The 18,930-nt window shown below is 48.6% G+C and overlaps 1 protein-coding gene across 1 annotated transcript in view; it reads left to right on the forward strand.

Annotated features, from left to right (window-relative positions):
* Window positions 1-18,930, forward strand: part of GALNT14 (polypeptide N-acetylgalactosaminyltransferase 14) — a 92,314-nt gene that overhangs the window by 35,395 nt on the left and 37,989 nt on the right. The window contains exon 3 of the mRNA XM_057400051.1: window positions 18,707-18,805. Within this exon, the coding sequence (XP_057256034.1) occupies window positions 18,707-18,805 (99 nt within the window). The remainder of the gene's footprint in view (window positions 1-18,706; window positions 18,806-18,930) is intronic.

An 18,930-nucleotide genomic window follows, 5' to 3' on the forward strand; every position in this document is an offset into this window, starting at 1 on the left:
TAATTGAGGGGGAGAGGAAGGTAAGAACTTGTTAGGTTACTAGCCACTTCAGCACCATCGGGGTAAAAAATACCCTTTGGAGCCCAAAGGACCTCTTGCAAGAGGCCAAAAAGGAAGAGCTGCCCTTTGCAGCTGCAGGTTGTTGATGGTTGGTGGAGTTAATTGTTGGTCTGCTGGATAGAGTGATGCTGGTGTAGAAAATACTCCCAAGGTTCCCTTGATGCAGTTTTCCTCCTTGTCTTCTGCGGGTACAGCATACACCTGGCCCGCATCGGTGATCCCCAGCCCACAGCTGGTGCTTCCCAAGGAGCTGTGTCTGGCATTACATCCCAGCCTGCTGGCAGCAGGTGTCCTCACTTACCTGCTCCTGGGACCCCTTTTTGGGGACATACTGCTCTGGTGGGAGCTCTGTCCTAGACCCAGCCACAGCACCTTGCTCCCAGGTCAGGGCAACTGAGCTCCCAGCATCTGATCCAGCTCTGCATTTCCCCTGTTCCAGTCCAAAAGCAGCACTTAGGCTGACGTGCTGAAGCAGCACCAGATCTCCATTCCTACAGCAAGCCTTGTGCTTATTTATTTATTTATTTATCCCTTTAACTCCTCTTCGTAGTAAGGACCAGATGCTCCTTTCTCCAGAGAGGAGCTGTCAGCCCTGATGGACGCCAGTTATAGCTGAGCACAGAGCGAGTGTGCTATTCCTGGAGAGAATTAATGCCAGGGATATTAACCACCTGCCCTATTAAAAGGGAAGATCGACTCAGCTGCCCCCTCACTGTATCCCTGCTGTGTGGTGGCAGCAACCTTGTTCCTGGGCGGGCGGATGCGGCACGGAGTGCTCCTGCAAAAGAAAAGTTCTCATTAAGGAGGAAGCAAGGGCACAGCATGAGGGAGGGGCTGGAGCTAATTGCATTTGCTTCCAATTTCCTTAACCCGGTAATTGGATTCTGATTTATTGAATATGTCTGAAGAGCGCTGCGGATGGCGCACCATTAGGCGAGCATTAGAGTGGCCACAGAGGAAATGGGGCTGTTGGGAGATATGGGGCAGGCAGGAGCTGATGGGGAGGTTGGAGCAGAGAGAAGGGTCTGGGCACAGTGGTCAATGGGGAGAGGAAGGTGCAGAGCTAAGCCCTCTCTGGAAAGATAATGCTTGCTAAGGGCAGAGGTGTGCCAGGAGGTGTCACAGGTGATGTTCAATCATTACTGTGCAACCTGGGAGCTGGATGGGAGAGCATGGAGGAGCACGGCCCGTTTGTGAAGCAGGGGGAAGTTGCTGATGGCAGTGCAAGAACATGTAAAGACAGCCCAGCATGGGGTCCCTCCTGTGAAGGGGATAACAGAGTACCGTGGACCAGGCTACCAGGAGAGATGGGAAGCCCTCAGAGCTGTGTGACCTGCTGGAGGCTGTGCTTAGAGACTTGGGTTCAATGGCAAACCTGGCTCAGTCTGCTTTGTGTGAGCCAGACTGGAAGTGCTCAAGCTTGATTGAGGGGGAACCCATAGAGTGGGACCTGCTCCAGCTGACCTTGGGGGAAGGTACATCCTAGCACAGGCCCCACACCAAGGGGCACCACCATGCCAGGAGCTGTACTGAGGGGCACCACCATGCTGAGGGGCTCATGCACATGAGGGGTCAGGAGTCTTTGGAGAGGGTCTCACCTAACTCTTCAGTTCATCACCATGGGCAAGCAGGTTCTCCTCAACCTCCCACCCAGATGTTGCTGCCTGAAGCAGCTTGCTCTGCAGTCAGGTTTTCAGTGTGTTTGTTCTCCATTTATTCTCTCTTCCGTATGACAAGTGGCAGCATCAAGACTCACAGACCTGCAGACCATAGTAATGCCCTGAGATCAGCACCTCATAATCGTGATCCAGGGTCTGGGACATGGGAATGCTGCTCCTTACAGCTTCTCTGTGGGATGTTTTTCACCAGGATGGTTGCAGAAGATTTCCTGGAGTTTTCTTTGCTAATCCATCCAAGCATCTGGACTTGCCAACCATATCTAATACACAAAATCTGGCAAGGGCTGAGCAGCAAGCTCCTTGCCAGAAGGCCTTGGAGAGGGCAAATAGTTTCGGCAGGGTGTGATGTGGCACTGACAGCCAGTTGCTTAGCAATGTTTGCTGGGTTGATTTTGTTTTTAGATTGCAGCCAGTGGAATAGTTTCAGGTGGAGAGGAATTGCAATGCTCCAAGGAATCTGAGTTGGAGAAACCGTGGGGGCTCTCTTTGCCTGCCTCTGGCCAGCGCAGGGCTGCAAGCTTGTGCTTGGGTTGTGGGTGGTTTCAGCCATGCAAATATCATGGCTTCTATTGACTACATCATGTTCCTTGTCCTGGGAGATCTCACAGCTGGAGCATTGCTCCTGGTGACCTGCCTGCATTTCACTGCCATTAATGGTGTTCTTGGTTGTATGTTGACTAAGCCCCTGGACCGTTCAAAGGAATGCCTATTCTTCTTGAATGGTTCTGTGGTGGAATATCTCACCCCCACCAAAAGTCAGGGGTTACAAATTCCCTCGACCACACAGCAGGCTGGACCCAGATCTAGGTGACACATCCACATCACACGACACCAGCTGATGCTGCTGGAGTGGACGGCTAGTCCCTCTCCTTCATGGTAGCCACATGCCATTGGGTTTACCTCATCTCCACATCCCACCTTCTGCTACTCCCACCGACAAACCACAGGACCAAAGCAGCAGGAGTAAGTCAGTGCCAGGCATGCTCACAGCAGGACAGGAGCTGAGGTTTGCAGTACTGCTCAGCGGCTTGGAAAGCCGACAGGGAGGATGCGTCGCCTCCAGCCAGGAGGTTTTGTCATGATGGCTCCTGGGCTTTTTCCATCTGTGGCAGACAGCTCCCGGGGAGCTCCGGTATTCGCCATCAGTTGCTCCATATGCTGCCTAGGCTGACCTCCGCCTCCCAAATGGGTATAATAGATGTGCAGATGCTGTTGTGGCTGCCAGGTTAGGCTGGGACTGAATTATGCCCAGCACCAACCTGAGCTGGGGTTTGGGCTCACTGGTGGAGTGAAGCAGAGAGGTGAAATCAGGGACAAGGAGAGTAGATAAGAGGATAGTTGCTGAAGGAGAGGTAAGAGCCGTCAGCAGACCTCTCTAGCTATTGCAAATCACGTCAGCCAGCCTCAAGCATCCCCGCTGCCTGTTTTCCTCTATTCATCTTGCTTTTTCTCTCTGCAGCACCGACACCAGTTTAGTAGTGCTGTCTCAAGAGCTAGTGGAGCAACGAGGCCAGGGATGGAGCCCTCTCAAATTCTGACATAAGGCAATAAAGCTCTGAATTTCTGAAGCTCCCTCCCTCCCCAAGTCCCAAGTGCTTTACAAGAGGCTCTATCTACCCAGTTAAACTTGAATTTTACAGCTGCTTGAGGGGTATGTATCTAAAAGAGAGAAAGCAGCTTCTAAAATCCAATTATGATTGAAATGCAAGTCTGGCAGGGATACTGGCAGGTATGAATATCAGGCATTGCACCGTCTGCTGAAGATGAGCATCCTGGCAGCCCAGGACCTGGATCACACTAACTTCTGCCCTCTAGAAAAGCTCTGTCCTTATATTCTGTCCTATTCCCTTTGTGTGGAACATCACATGCTGTAAGATTTCTTCTGGTTTCTTCATTTAAACCCCTATGCAGTGCCAGCTGGAGTGTCTGTTGCAGAGGAGAGCTGTGCAGGGCTAGCTCATAGGACCTGTTCATGGAGAGATGGGAAGACATGATGCTTGCGATGTTCCCCTAGGCCAGAGAGCTGCTGTCTTGCATTCTCAAGGTCCATACATGTCAGGATTTCAAGGATGAAGAGGCTGCACCTTCAGCTTTACACTGGAGCACCTCTAGTTGGGGTGGTCAAAAATACCTGACTGTGCAGTGCAGGGGAATGACTGGGAGGAACCTCTGCCAGGTGTGGTACCTGTGCATGGCCAGAGGCACGTGGGACTGACTGCTTACCTCTGCTCCTATGCACCTTCCCTGTGCCCCATGCAAACACGTTTGGTGTGCAGCAAGTGAAAGCGTGTGTAGTCAGCCATGTGCAGACTGCTTGAGGGCAGCTGTATTGCAGGCAGGTTTTGAAGTGGCTCCATTTTTGGCTGAGTTGATGATTGCATCCCAGGAGTGGCAAGCAGTCAAGGGCACTGAGGATATTGTAATATCTTCTTGGAAGTGAAGATTTGAAGAGGAGAAAAGTAGATTTTGACAGCATTGCCTTTGGCTCAGCATGTTTATGATCCCCTTGGACTTTTCTCATTGCCTTGTCTTCCTTCAACTTCCTTGCCCACTAGACCAAAACCACTTTGAGATGACTTGAGGTGAACACTGGGTCTCAGCAGCTAAAAATGCGTTTTGTACCGCACATAGGGATTTAGTCCTCTTATCTTTCTTGGCTGGTTTCTTGAGTCCCCAAAGGAGGAACTAAATGTCTGAGGATGTGTGGAAAAGCCCATCTTATTGCACAGACAGGTCAGAGGTGGGGATCTGCTCTGCCATCCATAGCAAAAGCAAGTAGGTACCTAGTGCAGGTGGCCAAACACACTTTGAATTTGGGGCAAGGTTTGCAGGGATGTTACCCAGATGGACCAAATCTAGAGGTTTCCCTGGTTTATGGTTGCCTTTTCCTTTGCTGCCTGCATCTGTTTCTCACTGTTGTCTCTGGATTGTAGCTGAGCTAATCCAGTTCCTTGCATAATGCAGACTAAGTCCTGAGGGATTCTGTTATTTTTACAATTTGCTTATTCAGGCCGTGTCTTGTGAGTTGCTGACTTGTAGAGGAGGGCAAGAAGTGGTGTGGATACGGGTGTGTGGGCACGTGGTATCCCTGGGCCTGGTGCTCCTGGGTGCATCTGCTTGGGACAGAGGGGTGGTGGGACAGCAGGGAGCAGGGCATGTCTGAGCAGAGGTGTCTCGAGTGCAGTGGGGTGGACCTCTCTCTGTGAGGATGGATGGAGTGATACAGTCTAAGATGGGAGGGAGGGAGCCAAGTGAGGAGGATGGGGGAGAGAGAATGTTCAAATGCTCCCATATCTCTGATCTGAGCATTGGTGAAAGCTGGAGATGTGCTCATGCACTCACATGTCTGTGCTGCTGGCTTTGCTCTGTCTTGCACCTTCCTGCGTGGGCTGGGTGTCCCTTGCACGTGCTCACCCATAGGAAGTGCATAATGCCCTGCAGTGAGCAGACTGGCAGCACCTTGTGTGGGCTGGAGGGGGCTGGATGCAATGGGCTAAGGGTCTCGTCTTGCTTTTGGGGTTTATTATTAGCTGCTGTGTGACTGCCAGCAATACCCCAAAGGGTTTTTCTATCCCTTGATCTGTTGCTCCAGCTGTTACCACTGTTCTCTGGGCAGAGCCAGGGCATTTGTGATTTCATTACAAAATGAGACTTGTCACATTTGGGCAAAGTCCTGTATGTGTGAAGGCTGTCCCTGGCTCTCTTGCCTGCAGAGCATATGCTGAGGCTGAATTAGCTGTGTAAGGGAAGATCTGGGATCCCTGTGCTTTTGGTCTTGGTTTCCTTATTTCTAGTGACAGACAAGAGCACAGCATGACCCTGCAACAGGGCAGTTAATGGTGGAAAACACATTTGAGATGGAAGTAGGAAATTAGGAAGTGGCATGATTGCTTTTGTCTCTTGGACACCAGACCCCAAGAGGTTAGCACTCTACATTGTGTTTTTCCATCACTTCCTTAGGCTGAGATCTCTGGATGAAGATATGAGAACTGTCCATCAAGTAGAGCAGGGGCTGTGCATCATGGGGATAAGCTAGGACTGCCTGTATTGGCCAAGGTTTTGTTTCTGCCTTTGATTAGCTGGCTTTTGTGGCCTGTGGAACTTCCACAGGCTGGGCAATGTTTTGAGAGAGAGAATTGCTTATGCCTCTGCTGTGCAACCTGGTAACCCTTTGACAATGATAGAAATAGCTAGGACAGGTTGGTGATGTGAGAGAAAGCATCTAATATTCTGTATCTTCTATTACTGCAGCTGGGCAGCTGAAAGTCAGTGAGAGACACAGTTTTGGGCAGCTAGCTTGCTCTCCACACTATTGACAACCACTGATCAACCATTTAAGATCCAGACATACCATCTATATGAAAGGGAATTGCCATGTGATGCTGGGATTTATTTTCTTTTTCTAGGGAACTTTCATTGTTATTTCTTCTCATCATAGTTATCCTGTTTCCAAGCTCTTCACCCCTCCAGGAATTCAGACCTTTGTTATACAGGTTGGTTACCAGCACAGTCATTTTCTAGCTGGGAAAATTTGCTGTCTGCTAACAAAAGGCCTAGTACAGAGCTCCCACTATCAAAACCCACTATCAATTGGTTGTGCTGGAGTTTATACCTGCTGTCACTCGCAGTTTAGACTTCTGTGCTGCTGGAGAGCTGAAACTTTTGGATGAACTGAAGCATGAATCCCAAAATACAAGTTAGAGGATGCAAACTGGGAAGGTCCCATCTGGCCAAAGACTTAAGGGTGAGGTGTAGTTTGAGTACGGGTGTGCACTTACTACACACTAGTGATTTTGGCCTCCCAGCCCCTGTCAAGCAGCTGTACCAACACCTCATGGTTCTGATGGCCAGTTTGTTGCCTGTTGCTTCTGGGCCAGCACCGGCTTTTGTGTGCCTGTTGGCTAAACTTAACCCATCTGTGACTATAGGTGGGCCAAAATCCGAGTCTTTCACTCAAAAGAGCTCAGTTCTGCACTTTGTAGATTCAGCCCATCTGGAGTGTTCGCCACACACAGAGGCATTTTGTACTTAGTCTTCTGGGTGAATTTGAAACTCCAAGGAGGTTTAAGCAACAGGTATGCGATCAAAACCCAGAGAGATTGTTTTCAGGTAGCACAGAGAACAAGGAGTATTGAGATCTGCAGTTGTTGGCAGCTAAGCAAGGAAAGCAAGACAGCTATTAATCAAAAACAGGCACTTTGTAGAATCAGAGAATAATTCAAGTTGGAAGGGACCACAGGAGGTCTCTGCTGCAGCTTCCTGCTTGAAACAGGGTCAGCTATGAAATCAGCCCAGGTTTCTCTCATTGCAGAAACCACTGAGCCCTCTGGGGCTCCTGCCTCTCTGGCTTGGCCCAGCATTTTGTAAGAGCTGACATAATTTACCAACCTCGATTGCAGCGCACGTAGGTCATAGCTCTTCTCCCCCAGTTGCCTGTGTCTGTGTAACAGGCTTTGAAGTTGCTTGAGTCTTGCATTACCCATCTCTCCTATCTTGCAGACACTATGGGTCTAATTGTGCACTCATAACGGGCACATCTAAATGAGAGCAGGGGTTAATGCACATTGAAGCATGTTTGCTAAAGCCTCCCAATCCTACTGCCTGCCATCTTTTCCAGGACTGATTGTTGTCAGTAGTAGATCTGTGTATTGCTGTGTTATCGCCCTGATGGAGGACTGCTGAGGTGACTGAAAACCTTCATCCATGTGCGTCACAAGCAAGGATCTGTGCTGCTGCTTGGGTGATGCTGATATGTTTGGTGACCTCAGGTCATAGGGTGATGGCCAGACGGTGACACCAACATCCACTTGTCCTGAAGAGCCTGTTCTTCCCTCCTCAGATGGGACAGGTCCCCTGCCACGGTCCATGTTGGCTCTGCAGTTGCTTGTCCTGGGATTTAGTGTGATCCCTGAGCCTCCCTGGGGAGGAGAGAGACTTCCAAGTGCCGAGATCCCAACCCAGCCCTAGATTTTGCTCTGATGTCTGAGACAGCCTGTGATGCTGCTCTGCCCTTGTAGCCCTGCTTAATCACTCCCTGGAGCTGGTGGCGGTGGGTCCAGTCAGTGAACATCGCCTCCTTTATGGAGACGATGGGTGATTGTTACCACCAGGGTAACTGCATCAAGGTCAAAGGACTCCCACACTGTTGGTTTTGGAGGTCCTATGTCTTCCTTACCCTGTCAGCAGAGTGGCTCTGCTCTGCTTTTTACTCAGCTGATCCTGGGTTGCCCTGGAGTCACAGGTTCTGGATGCTCATGGTCACCAAGGGGACAGGATCCAAAGTGCTGTGAGTCCCTGCAGTTTTGTATCTGGAGTGGCTGTGTAGAGAAAAAGCAGTGTGAGGGGGTTTCATTGAAAGTGGTACTGAGAAGTGATGCTGGGGCAGGGGGAGGAGGGTGTTTCTTCAGGAGCAGGGCAGGTTGTGTGGATGCTGTAGGGAATGGCAAATGTGACAGCGCTTGCTCTGCAGCAGTGGGTTTTCAATGCTATCCTCCCCTGTCCTGCTTGTCTTGATTGAGGAGGGTGAAGGCAGCTCTTGGGAAGCAGTTGAGGAGGGAGCTAGACCACATGAGAAGCTGATGGAAATGTACAGGCGGGTGTTTTGAATGCAGGAGGATGTGTCAGTTGAGTGGCTGTATTACTCATTTCTTTCCTGAAGGGCAAAGGTAGTTGTATCTGAAAGAGCTGTATGAGGAGGGTGAGTTATAGCACCTGTCTGCACAGTGAGCAGAAACCATTCCTGAGCTGTGCTCTTGGCTTAAAGGTGTCTGCAGAGCAAAGAGGATTGGCAGTGTGGGGACCTGAGGAGCTCATTGGATCTTGGTGTCTTGGAGCCTGGCTCCTGGTGACTCTGGACTGTTCCAGCAAACAACATGGTATAATATTAAATGTCCTGCTGCTGTGATTTATTTCTCCAAGTTGTTCCTTGTCCCAGCTCCACAGTGCCTCTTCCTAGTGGGTAGGGACATCATTTGCATGGCACAGGCATCCTCCCAGGAAGAGTCCTAGGAGCTGAGTCAGGAGCAGACACGGCTTCCATCCCAGCTGTCCCTTCCTTGGAGGACACCTTTATTTTGTTTGGACTAATGTTTTTCTTGCCAAAAATTGCTGTTTCAGAGAGGAAAAAAAAGCTGAAAATGCTTCCACACCCACCCTTTCTTCCCTGTCCCCCTCCCCACTCCCCTGCCCCATGTTAGGTTTCCTTCACTAAGTTATTTCTGTTTTGTTTCACCATGAGACAGTTTTGATTTCATTTTGGAATTTCCCCATCTAACTGTATATTGCGTTTCTCCAAGAAAAATGCATGCACAAAATAGTTTTGGGTCAATCTTAAATGACCCTTTCCTTGCCCTTTTCCAATTCCTCCATCTGCATTCCAGCCTTATTGTTGGTAGCCTTGTGGAGTGTTGTGCGTTGTACTCCAAGACGAGAACTGCTGTGCAGGCACTGGGGACTTCTTCTGTGCAGTCCCTATGGGAATTCGCTTCAGTAGTTGGTTACCCTCATGAGAACAGGTTTGTGGTTGGGATGGAAGAGTTAGGAGAGCCCTTGGGATTTCCCTCTTGTGTAGGCTAGGGCAGTGGTGCAACAAGGGAACAGAACACCTCAGAGCTGGCACTGGCAGCGGTGTCTGGGGAGAAGCAGGGACTTGGAGTAGTGCTCTGGTGCCAGAGCTGTGAAGCTCTTGGCTGAATCACAGCGCCTTGGTTTGAAGCATCCCCTGTACTTGTGGACATAGAATAGGACAAGCAGAACAGGCACAGGCTTTGGAGCAGGGCTTTGCCTCCGTTAATATTCTGCAGAAGGTCAGTGTTGAGAAGTAACTGCTGGTTAGATGTACTGCTAGCCCAGAGTTGAGATGCTGTCTCTCCATCAGTACCACGTGTCTCTCTCCAGTCTCCAGTCTCTTGCTCAGTCCCTTGGGAAAGAGCAGAGCTAGTGCTGCCAGGCCTAATTATTCCTCAAGACAGAAGACATGTGATAAAATATTAACCTTTTTCAAAACCAGAGCCCCAGTTAATTAGCTCCACTTTTGCGACACATTCACCTGGAGATAAAAGCTGGTTTCCCAGATATCTGTCTGTGGCACGGTGATCTTTTTGCATGTCCCTGTCATGATGGGCAATGGGGAGGAGGGAGGGCTTGGAATTTAATACCAGACAATGACCTGCCAGTTTCTGTGTCCTGAGGACAAACCACTGCATCTCAAGGTGAGCTATGGCTGGGTACCAGCACCACTGCTCTTGTTTGAAAGGCTGAAGATGGAAACACCCTGGATTGCATCCCTGTTGTCAGTGCCATGTCTCTGGACCCTGCATGTGGGGTCTGTGCAGGCAAACAGGGCTCAGCAGAGCTGTATGAATGGCTGTGTTTTGGTTCTTTGATTATTTAAGAAAAAGAAAAAGCCAGGAGATGACAACTTCAGGATAAACTGAAAGCAAAGCTTTCAGTGAATCTAAAAGTCGAAATACAAAAAAAATGAAGGCCAAAGGGATCTGTTATTCTCATCCTGGAAAGAAAAAAAAAACCCTTTAGATCTCAAATGTTTTTGCTGCTTGTAGTCCTAGAGATGACAGGCTGTATTTAAAAGCAAGTGATTTTGAGTATCAGATGAAAAGTGCACATTGGTCTCCTCTGGAACAAACGATGTGCTGGAGTGGAAGTGATGCTGCACCGTGCGTCAGCGGCTGCAGGAACCACTGGTGGGAGGATGTGGGAAGGCCATGGCAGTCACTGAGCTGAGGAGAGAGCTTCCTCCTGTTGGAGGGAGGGATGGGGGTCTCTGATAGACAAGGATTGACCACAGTCCCAGCTGTGGCCCTCGAGGTGGGCAAACACTGGTCAATCCATGGAAGCATGGGGTCTTCTCTTTAAAATCCATATGCCTCCTTCCCCATAATGCACAGGGATGATCCTGGGCTTTTTACAGGGAAGAGAAAGCCTTGCTTGTCTCAGTGTCCTTCATAAGGAGCAATGCCTTGCCCACTTCAACCATGGTGGGGCCTGCTGATGATTCATGATGGACATCGCTTCATCACCAAGTGCTTCGGCATTCCAAGGGTGCCATTGATCACTCTCTGCTAGAGCCACCCTCTGCCTTTGACCACTGTAATGTATTGACCACTTGTCTCATAGCTATTACGTGCCATCGATTACTTTGATAACTTGCCCCAAGTAATTCTGATAGAATGAAGTTGTTTGTTTAACTTTTGTGTGTCTCTCGGTATTTCTATCGACCCAGTATGTTTGTGTAGGCTGAATTCAAAGTCAAGCATTAGCAAGTGATGGAACTAATTCTCCAAGGCTCACTACTATTGATAATTAAGGCCATGCCACTGTTTTTTATATCAAATTCTAGGGTTTTTTTTCAGCTACTCAGCACCTTAAAATCCTGTTCCGTCAACTGTAGCAAAAGGAGGGTGATCACAGAAAATATTTCGGGGCCATTTGGGTGGATTTTTGCTGTAAGAGCTGCAGATCCCTACATGCTTTAGTGTTTTTGAGCTATCACAGCGTGGGGTTGAGTTTGTGCTTCTCCAGTTATGACTAAGGAGGTGTTGTGGGATGGGGACTTTATCTGCTTTGATTTGCCACATGGTGAAAGGAAGCTCTGGTCAGAAAGCATCCTCCCTACTGAATCTTTACATCCGTGGTTCTGACCCTCTGAGATATAGTTTTAGGTTGTCCTGGTTTCTAAAGACCTTTAATAAAGGATTGATGGCTTTCCAGGAAGGTGCAAGGTGCCAGATTTTGCTTTGACTTTCGCCACGTGAAAACCTTTGCTGCCAGCTCTGGTTGCAGTGAAACTGGCATCAGAAATCTGGCCACATTTTAAAATTCTACTGAAACCAGGGAAAGTTCTTTTTTTATTATTATTATTTTTTTGTTGTCTCTTTATTTTTTTACTCCTCTTGGCTCTTTTCTTTTTGCCTCAGTTCTGAAGAAGTAAGGGGAGGGGGGGAGTCAAGAAGCAAGACAGACCCCGAGTCTGTGTTGAGAGCCCTAGAAGACTGAATTATTCATGAGCTGCTTTGAAAATCAAGACACACAATCTGGTTTAACTTGTTTTTAAATGCAGCCGTGCTATTCTCTCCTTCCTTTTTAGTAGGTTCATTTTTTTCCTCCCCTCCCCTTTTTCAAAGACAAAACTCCAGCGAATCTTTAATGAATTATAAATGCATCATCATGTCAGTTTTGAGGTTTGCAGGCAGCAGCACGTCGGGTTATTTTTGCTGTCTTGCTTTTCCCCCTTTCTTCGAATTTAGCTGTTTGATTAATTTTTTAGATATCTATCTTGCAGGGAAAAGAAAGAAAGAGACCGAAAGAAGCAGTGAGTTAGAGGAAATACTAATTGTGCACTAGCCAAATATAGCACTGTTTCAATTTCCAGAAGCTTTCAGGCAAGCACTAGCTGTGACCGTCACATTTATGGTGGCACATTGACGATGGAAGGCTGAGAAGACTTCTTTCATTAGCAGCTGCATCTTCTACCCTTGGGAGGGCTTTTCTTTTTTGCCTGTTTTCGGGTATTTTTGTGGTAGCATGTGCTGGGGAGGAGAGAGGTGGGGACTTGGACAGGTTCCTCTTGGAGCCTGCTCTACAGCCAGAAATGGTTCAGTGCCCTGGCAGTGTTTTCCTGATGGTATTCCTTACAGTTTTATACAATTACGTCTAGTTAAAGCCTGCTAAATAATTCCTTGTTAGCTCTGATGTTAACCACCACTGAGTATTTGTTGCAGATGTGTCTCCTCACCCTCGCTTAAGCCCTTGCACACCCCCAGGTCATCTGCTCAACAGGGGATTCCTCTTTTGATGGCCACCATTCTCCCGGCCCCAGCAGGCGCTGTGGCTATTGCATGCCACCCTCAGGGTTTTCCAGTCCCTTTTTGGGAACACAAACCCAAGGCACAAGCCAGACCAGCACAGAGAAATCCTATTGACCTTTCTCAAGGGTAGTTTTTCACTTTTGGCAAGGCAAACCTGAGCTGGCATCCCCTGAAATCATGTGGCATCGCCTGCTGACATCTGACTCTTCATCCCTTCTTACTTCCTTTTGTTATAGCTGCTTTCCGGAGTCCTCCACCTTCCAGCTGGTTTTTCAGCTTCAGTTTGCTCTAGGCCTTTTGGTGTTTTGGTAGCACCCACTTGCCTGTGGTCACAGCCAGCTGAGGTGGAACTGCAGGACCAGGATAGACTCAAGAGGGCCTATAGCTGGTGGCAATCTCTACAGCCGCCGCTCTTCCTGTCATGCTATAAAGGTCACGTATGTGCTCTGAGCTATGACATTCACATTCAGATTGTGATGTGTCCTGGTGGAGTGGTCAGCATTGAAGCTCTTGATGTTATGGAGGAAAACCCAGAGCTTTCTCAGTAGGTTTTTGTCCCAGCCCCAAGTGCAGGATGTGCAAGCAGCCTATTTGCTGCTAACATCTGTCCCCTGGCATGGCCCTGAGTGCCAGCCAGTGCATGTGGTGCATAGTGGTACTGGAGATGTTCAGCAAGGCAGACCATGGTCAGCCCTCTGTTTTGCAGCCTCATCCTGACTGAGGTGGGGCAAAGCATTCCCAAAGAAGGAGGAGGAGATGGTGGCCACTAGGAAGCTTGGGAAGACAAAGTAGGACTTTGAAGGTGTCTGAGAGCTGAGTGACATGAGGTAACATGCAGGAGGGATGGCTTGAGGAAGAACTTGGCTGAGAAGAGCTGAGGGTTGTAATGGGAGGTGAATGTCATGAAGAAGACCACTGACCCCTCTCTGTGCTCTAGTCACACAAATACTGAACTGTCGTATCCCATTTACACTGTTGTACAAGACTGATGCATTGACTGTAACATGAGCAGTGCTCCTGAGGTTTTCCATCCCTGGAGGGCATGAAGTAATGACTTTATGAAAGGTACTCTGCAGTCAGACAGAAGTCATTGGGCTTAATGCATGGATAACTGCAAAATGCTAGGATAAATGCCAGACTGTAACCCAGAGGTCAGGTGCTGTCCAGCAGTAAGCTCCATGAACGCATTAGTTTCCATACAAGCTGGCACATACATTGCTCTACAGCTCTGAATTGCAACATGCCCAGGGGCCCTATTTTTAGAGCATTTTCGTGGAAGTCACCTGTAATTTTGCTTCAGCTCAAAGACAGCATTTAGGCACAATGGTTTCCCACTGGCTGGGAGCTATGTCACCCTGAGAGGTTATCCTGAGACGTATGACCAAGGTGTATACTGCATCTGCAGGCATGCAGAGCCCAGGCAACCTGCTGGTGCAATGCAGTTGGAGCTCTTACAGAATCCCAGACTGGTTTGGGTTGGAAGGGAGCTTAAAGCTCATCCAGTTCCAACCCCCTGCCACAGGCAGGGACACCTTCCACTAGAGCAGGGTGCTTCAAGCCCTGTCCAACCTGGCCTTGAACACTGCCAGGGATGGGGCAGCCACAGCTTCTCTGGCCACCCTGTGCCAGCTCCTCAGCGCTCTCACAGGAAAGAACTTTTCCCTTATACATAACCTAAATCTCTTCTGTTTAAGTTTGAACTCGATGGCAGGTCCCTGTCTTCTGAGCTGATGTGAAAGGGAGAGCCCTCTGAGCGCACAGCATGCAGACCAACCCAAACACTCTTGGTTTAGATGTGTGGTGACAAGACTGCTCCCACACTTATTTCCACAGGGAAGGGAAGAGCCAGGAGGGAGCTTAAAGATGCTGTATCTCTGTCTGATGAGGCTGGCTGTTCAAACTAAAAGTGCAGAGAGCGGGTTGGAAGTGGTGAGCTGTGTTGAGGGAGAGTTTGGACTTCATGGAGAATGTTAAAAATTCAAAGCAGAGCTGCTGGCAAGTGGTGGCTGTTGAAGCAGAGAAAAGGAATGAGCAGAAGCCTGGCAGGAGGAGCGGGATGAGGATAATCATCTCTTGGAGGAAGCTAATGGGGCACAGGGGAGGGTGAGTGTGAGAGGTGGGTGTCAGGAGACATGGTGCAACTCTGTGGGCATGTGATGGTGTCAAGGAGAAAACAGTCTGTATGAGCCCGGGGTGGACCAGGAGGTGCTGAGGAGCAGGGTCCATCTCTGTTCACACTGTTAGTCATTGCCATTGTGCTGCGTAGCAGTGTTTCTTTGCTTTGGTGAGGGGCACTAGGAGTTAAATCTGCCATTTTAAATGTAAAATGGGTTGAAATCCCCTAGGAATGGGTGTGCATTGCCCCATGAGGAGGACCTATAGGGATGCAGGGATGGCTGTGTGCAGAGGCCACCAGGGGTGGGCTACACCCTTGCTGAACAGGAGCACAAAGGCAGAAGCAACCCAAGAAATAAGAGTGACAGACTTCGGAGGCCACTGGAATGTTCAAAGGTTGGGACTTTGTGGGAGGGCTTTGTGATTCCTATGATGGGTGAAGGGCTCTGGCTGTCTGCTCCCTGTCCCAACAAATGGGTGTGCAGTAATTTATCCCTGAGGTCAGGATTATTGGGAACAAGGAGATGAGATGTGCTGTGCCTTCCACCCTGGAGGGAGTACAGCAAGTGGCCAGTTCAGGATGGGACTTTCCAAGGGTGATTCTGAAGGTGTCTGCATCCAAAATGCTCCTTTCACACTTTCCTGATTCTGAAACAATTTCAAATTTGAAGGTGAATAACCTTAAAACAGAAAAGTGAAACTTCCCATTGGAGAGAAGTTTGACTTCTGGGCTTGCACTAGGACAGAACAATTGTCTCTTTGGCTGGATGCTCCCTCTGGAGCTTCAGGGCAGGCCAGCCAAGCTCTGTCTTCTTTTGCCCTCCCTGGATGCTATGAGCCAGCAGAGCAGCAGTCCTGCTAGCATTTGCTGTGCTAAGCTTGCTCCCCTGTCTTGCTGCAAGCTTTCCAAGCATGAAACTTGAAACGACTTTAGCCAGTGAATTTCAATGCACTGCAAATGTGCAGTTATTCCTTTTTTTAACTTTTGGGGTTTTTTGAACAATCTAAAAAAAAAAAAACAACCCATGATTTCATTGGTTTCCTGAAAACGTTGTGGGTGTTGTTTTTGTTCTCTTTCTTGTTGGCAATTGGGTGACCTATGAAATCCCATAACCAGCACAAAATGTTTATCCAGTGACAGCCTGAGGTAGCACAGGCAGCTCTTAGCGGGTTTATTTTCATTATTACAGCAATTTTAGGGCTGCATGCTGCAATTTTCACTTGCAGTGAGGTATTAAATTGAAATTACCCCAGATGTAATTGTCACACAAAATAATTCTGGACATGCTGGATTTAATGCTTTTCCAAGCTGTGGGTTTTATTACCCAAGCAAGTGCCAAAAAAACACTTGTAGTCAACAACTTAAGCTGAAATCTGCCTTCTGGGGAGGCAGGATGTTTAGCTGCAGTTACACTGAGAGAGGAAGGAAAAAAAAAAACTCGGGGACCAACTATAGGAAACTTTGGGATAGCTCCTGAAAGATGGGCCCAGGGATAAAATCCTTGTCAAGGGCAGAGCCAGGGCCGCATAGGGACCCTGGAGGAGCCCTGGCAGACGCAGCAGCTCAGCCTAACCCATTTTGGGCTGGTTTTAGGAGAGGTGAGTCCCACTTCTGGTGCAGTGCTAGCTGCAGAGGTGAATAAGGCTTGTGGGGGCAGCCGTGTCCCTGCCTGCTCTGTAGCAGCAGTGCAGTCATGGATCCCACCTTTGGGATGCTACAGAAATGAATGAGTTGCAGAGCCAGTGACCCAGCTCTGGAGGTGCTTATACATGACATCTCAGTGTTTCCCACATGTACATCGCCTGGGTAGGCTGAGCTGGTGCACAGAAACCTAGACTTCCAAAAGCACATGAGGAGCCTTCATGGCAACCAGCAAGCGGTATCCCCAGCACTCCTTCTGGTGGGTGATACAGCACACATCCACTACAGCCTTAATTATTGGCTCCTTAACTATTGTAATAGCATAAGTAAAGTATTGATAGCTTTGTATTTTCCACCCTCTTTCATTCTTTTCCAGAAATAACTTCCCTTGTTTGCTCCACAGACACCCCTGCTGATGTTGCGCTGGAAGTGGGTGGAAGGATGCGCATCTGCGAACAGTTAGGAGATAATGGTGTATAAATAGCTCAGGGAGAGCAATTGTTGTAGTCTGTCCCTGCAGCTCCACAAAGCAAGCGAGATCTGAGGCTGAGCGTGGCAAAAAAAAGGCACAGAGCAGCAGCAGCTTCTTTCTCATCATATTGTGCTGGGAAAGCTCAGTTGAAGTTGGTTATTAGATGATGTAAGGGAGCACAGTGACCCAGATGAGCAGCTCAGGGCATGACCTGGTGCTGCTTAGTTATTCTGAAACCCTCTACTTACAGCATCCCTGATGCAACTTTGATGAATGAGGGTGTTGACGCACAGGGCAATGTTACTGAATTTCCTCCTGCATATGGAGTAGCTGTGCAACTTTGGTGTCCTTTGTGGATGCACCTAGAATTAGAATTGGTTCAGCAATGAATTTCTAGGGTTGGTAACTATGCTGAAAGTACAAGGTAGTAGTGAGACATCTGCTTTGTCAAGTTGAGACAGGATTTGGGTAAGGTTTTGAGTGAAACAGTGAGGAAAAGCAGCAACTGATTCAGCTTGCAAATATTTTGTCCCACCTCAGATGTCATTTTTTTCTTACCTTTGGAATCATTTCACCTGTTGCACACTTTCTTTTCATTAAGTTCACTTTGTGAATAATCATAAATGCAATTTCAAAATGAAAAGGTGAAAAATTCTTGTTAAAAAGAATACCTCAAGCATTTTGTTATTTCTGAGGTGCAACGTGCCTTGCTGCTGTCATAAACCAGCAACATCTGGCTACTCTTACTTGCTTTCTCCTCTCCATCCCCAGCTTAACGTTTCTGTCTATTATCACTTCACCTTGAAGATACTGTGGTCCAGAGCTCCGGGGGAGAAAAGCGATAGTTTGTTGAAAGATGGGTTTCTCAGTCCTCTTCACTGCTTCACTTGAGGGTGGTAGTGGTAGCACCTGGGCAGTGACATGAGAGTAGGCAAGTGGAATGTGGATGGGAAGGGATATGATGGCTAGGATGGAGAGCTCCTCAGGCTGGTGCCCTCCTGCCACTGGTCTGTCATCTTAAGGCTATCGCACGGACTGAGAGGGAGCTGGAAAGAGCAGGACAGTTGTAAGAGATGTATCTGGATTTCCTGAGGTAGGATTATGCTGGCTTTGATCTTTAAAAACCACAAATTTTATCATCTAAAGGTCAAAGTAATTACAGAGTCTATGTTTCCTCTTGGAATGAGGCAGCAGGGGCTGTGGCTGCAGCAGTGGTTTCTCACCTTCTGCAGGCTGGCTTGGAAAGTGTTAAATGCCAATTTTCCCTGTTGTCAGGTTGTGCTATTAAGACAGAATGAATAAGGAAACAATCAGTCTAGGAGCAGGACTTGACTCACCTTGCAGCTAGCTAGTGGAAGTTGCTGCCTCGGGAGGCAAGAGTGAGGTGACTTGGAGCTGGAGCTGCAATGATGCTCTCAGCTCTGCTGGTGGCACCAGCTGGGTGGGTGCTTAGGCCCCTGCCTCAGTTTAAGAAGCAAAACCTCATCACACTAAACCAGTACATCTGGGATGACACCTAAAGCCCCAGGAAGCTCACAAACCCACCAAGGCAGCTGGCCTTTTGCAAGCACATCACCCATGCCTGACTTTTGCCATGAAGGGCCCATTTCTGATCCCATTCTGCTAATGTCAGTGGGGAGTATCTGCTTAAGGTGGCATTGCCCTTGATAATATGAAAAAGGAGGACCTTTATCTTCCCACTGCCTCTTGGTGGGGTGGCTGGTGGCACCAGGAAGGTATGCTAGCTGGGAAGCAACATTAAAGGGCTGCAAGCTGAGTGCCTCCTTTCTCTTCCCTTCCTGTTAATGACAGCTAAGCTCCTTGCTGCTTCAAGCCTCAGTGATTTACCTGGCAGGTTCTGGACTCCTTCGGAAAGGATTCATGCATCCTTTTCCTCTTTGTCCCTCTCCAGGTGTACGACACTGCACTACCGCCAGGACCTCCCATCCACCAGTGTCATCATCACCTTCCACAATGAGGCCAGGTCAACCCTGCTAAGGACGATTCGGAGGTAAGAGCTCCCAGTCTCCTCTTAAAGAAGGGTGAAGTGGGCTTTTGTCAATAAAGGGAGAATGCGTCTGCACTCCCAGCAGCAATGGGATCAGACCTACCAGCTATGGTCTCAGATGATTACGT

Source organism: Pezoporus wallicus, unplaced genomic scaffold (assembly GCF_028554395.1).
Source record: "Pezoporus wallicus isolate ANWC-B61680 ecotype Strahan unplaced genomic scaffold, APGP_CSIRO_Pwel_v1 contig_7339, whole genome shotgun sequence".
Taxonomy (NCBI): Eukaryota; Metazoa; Chordata; class Aves; order Psittaciformes; family Psittacidae; genus Pezoporus; species Pezoporus wallicus.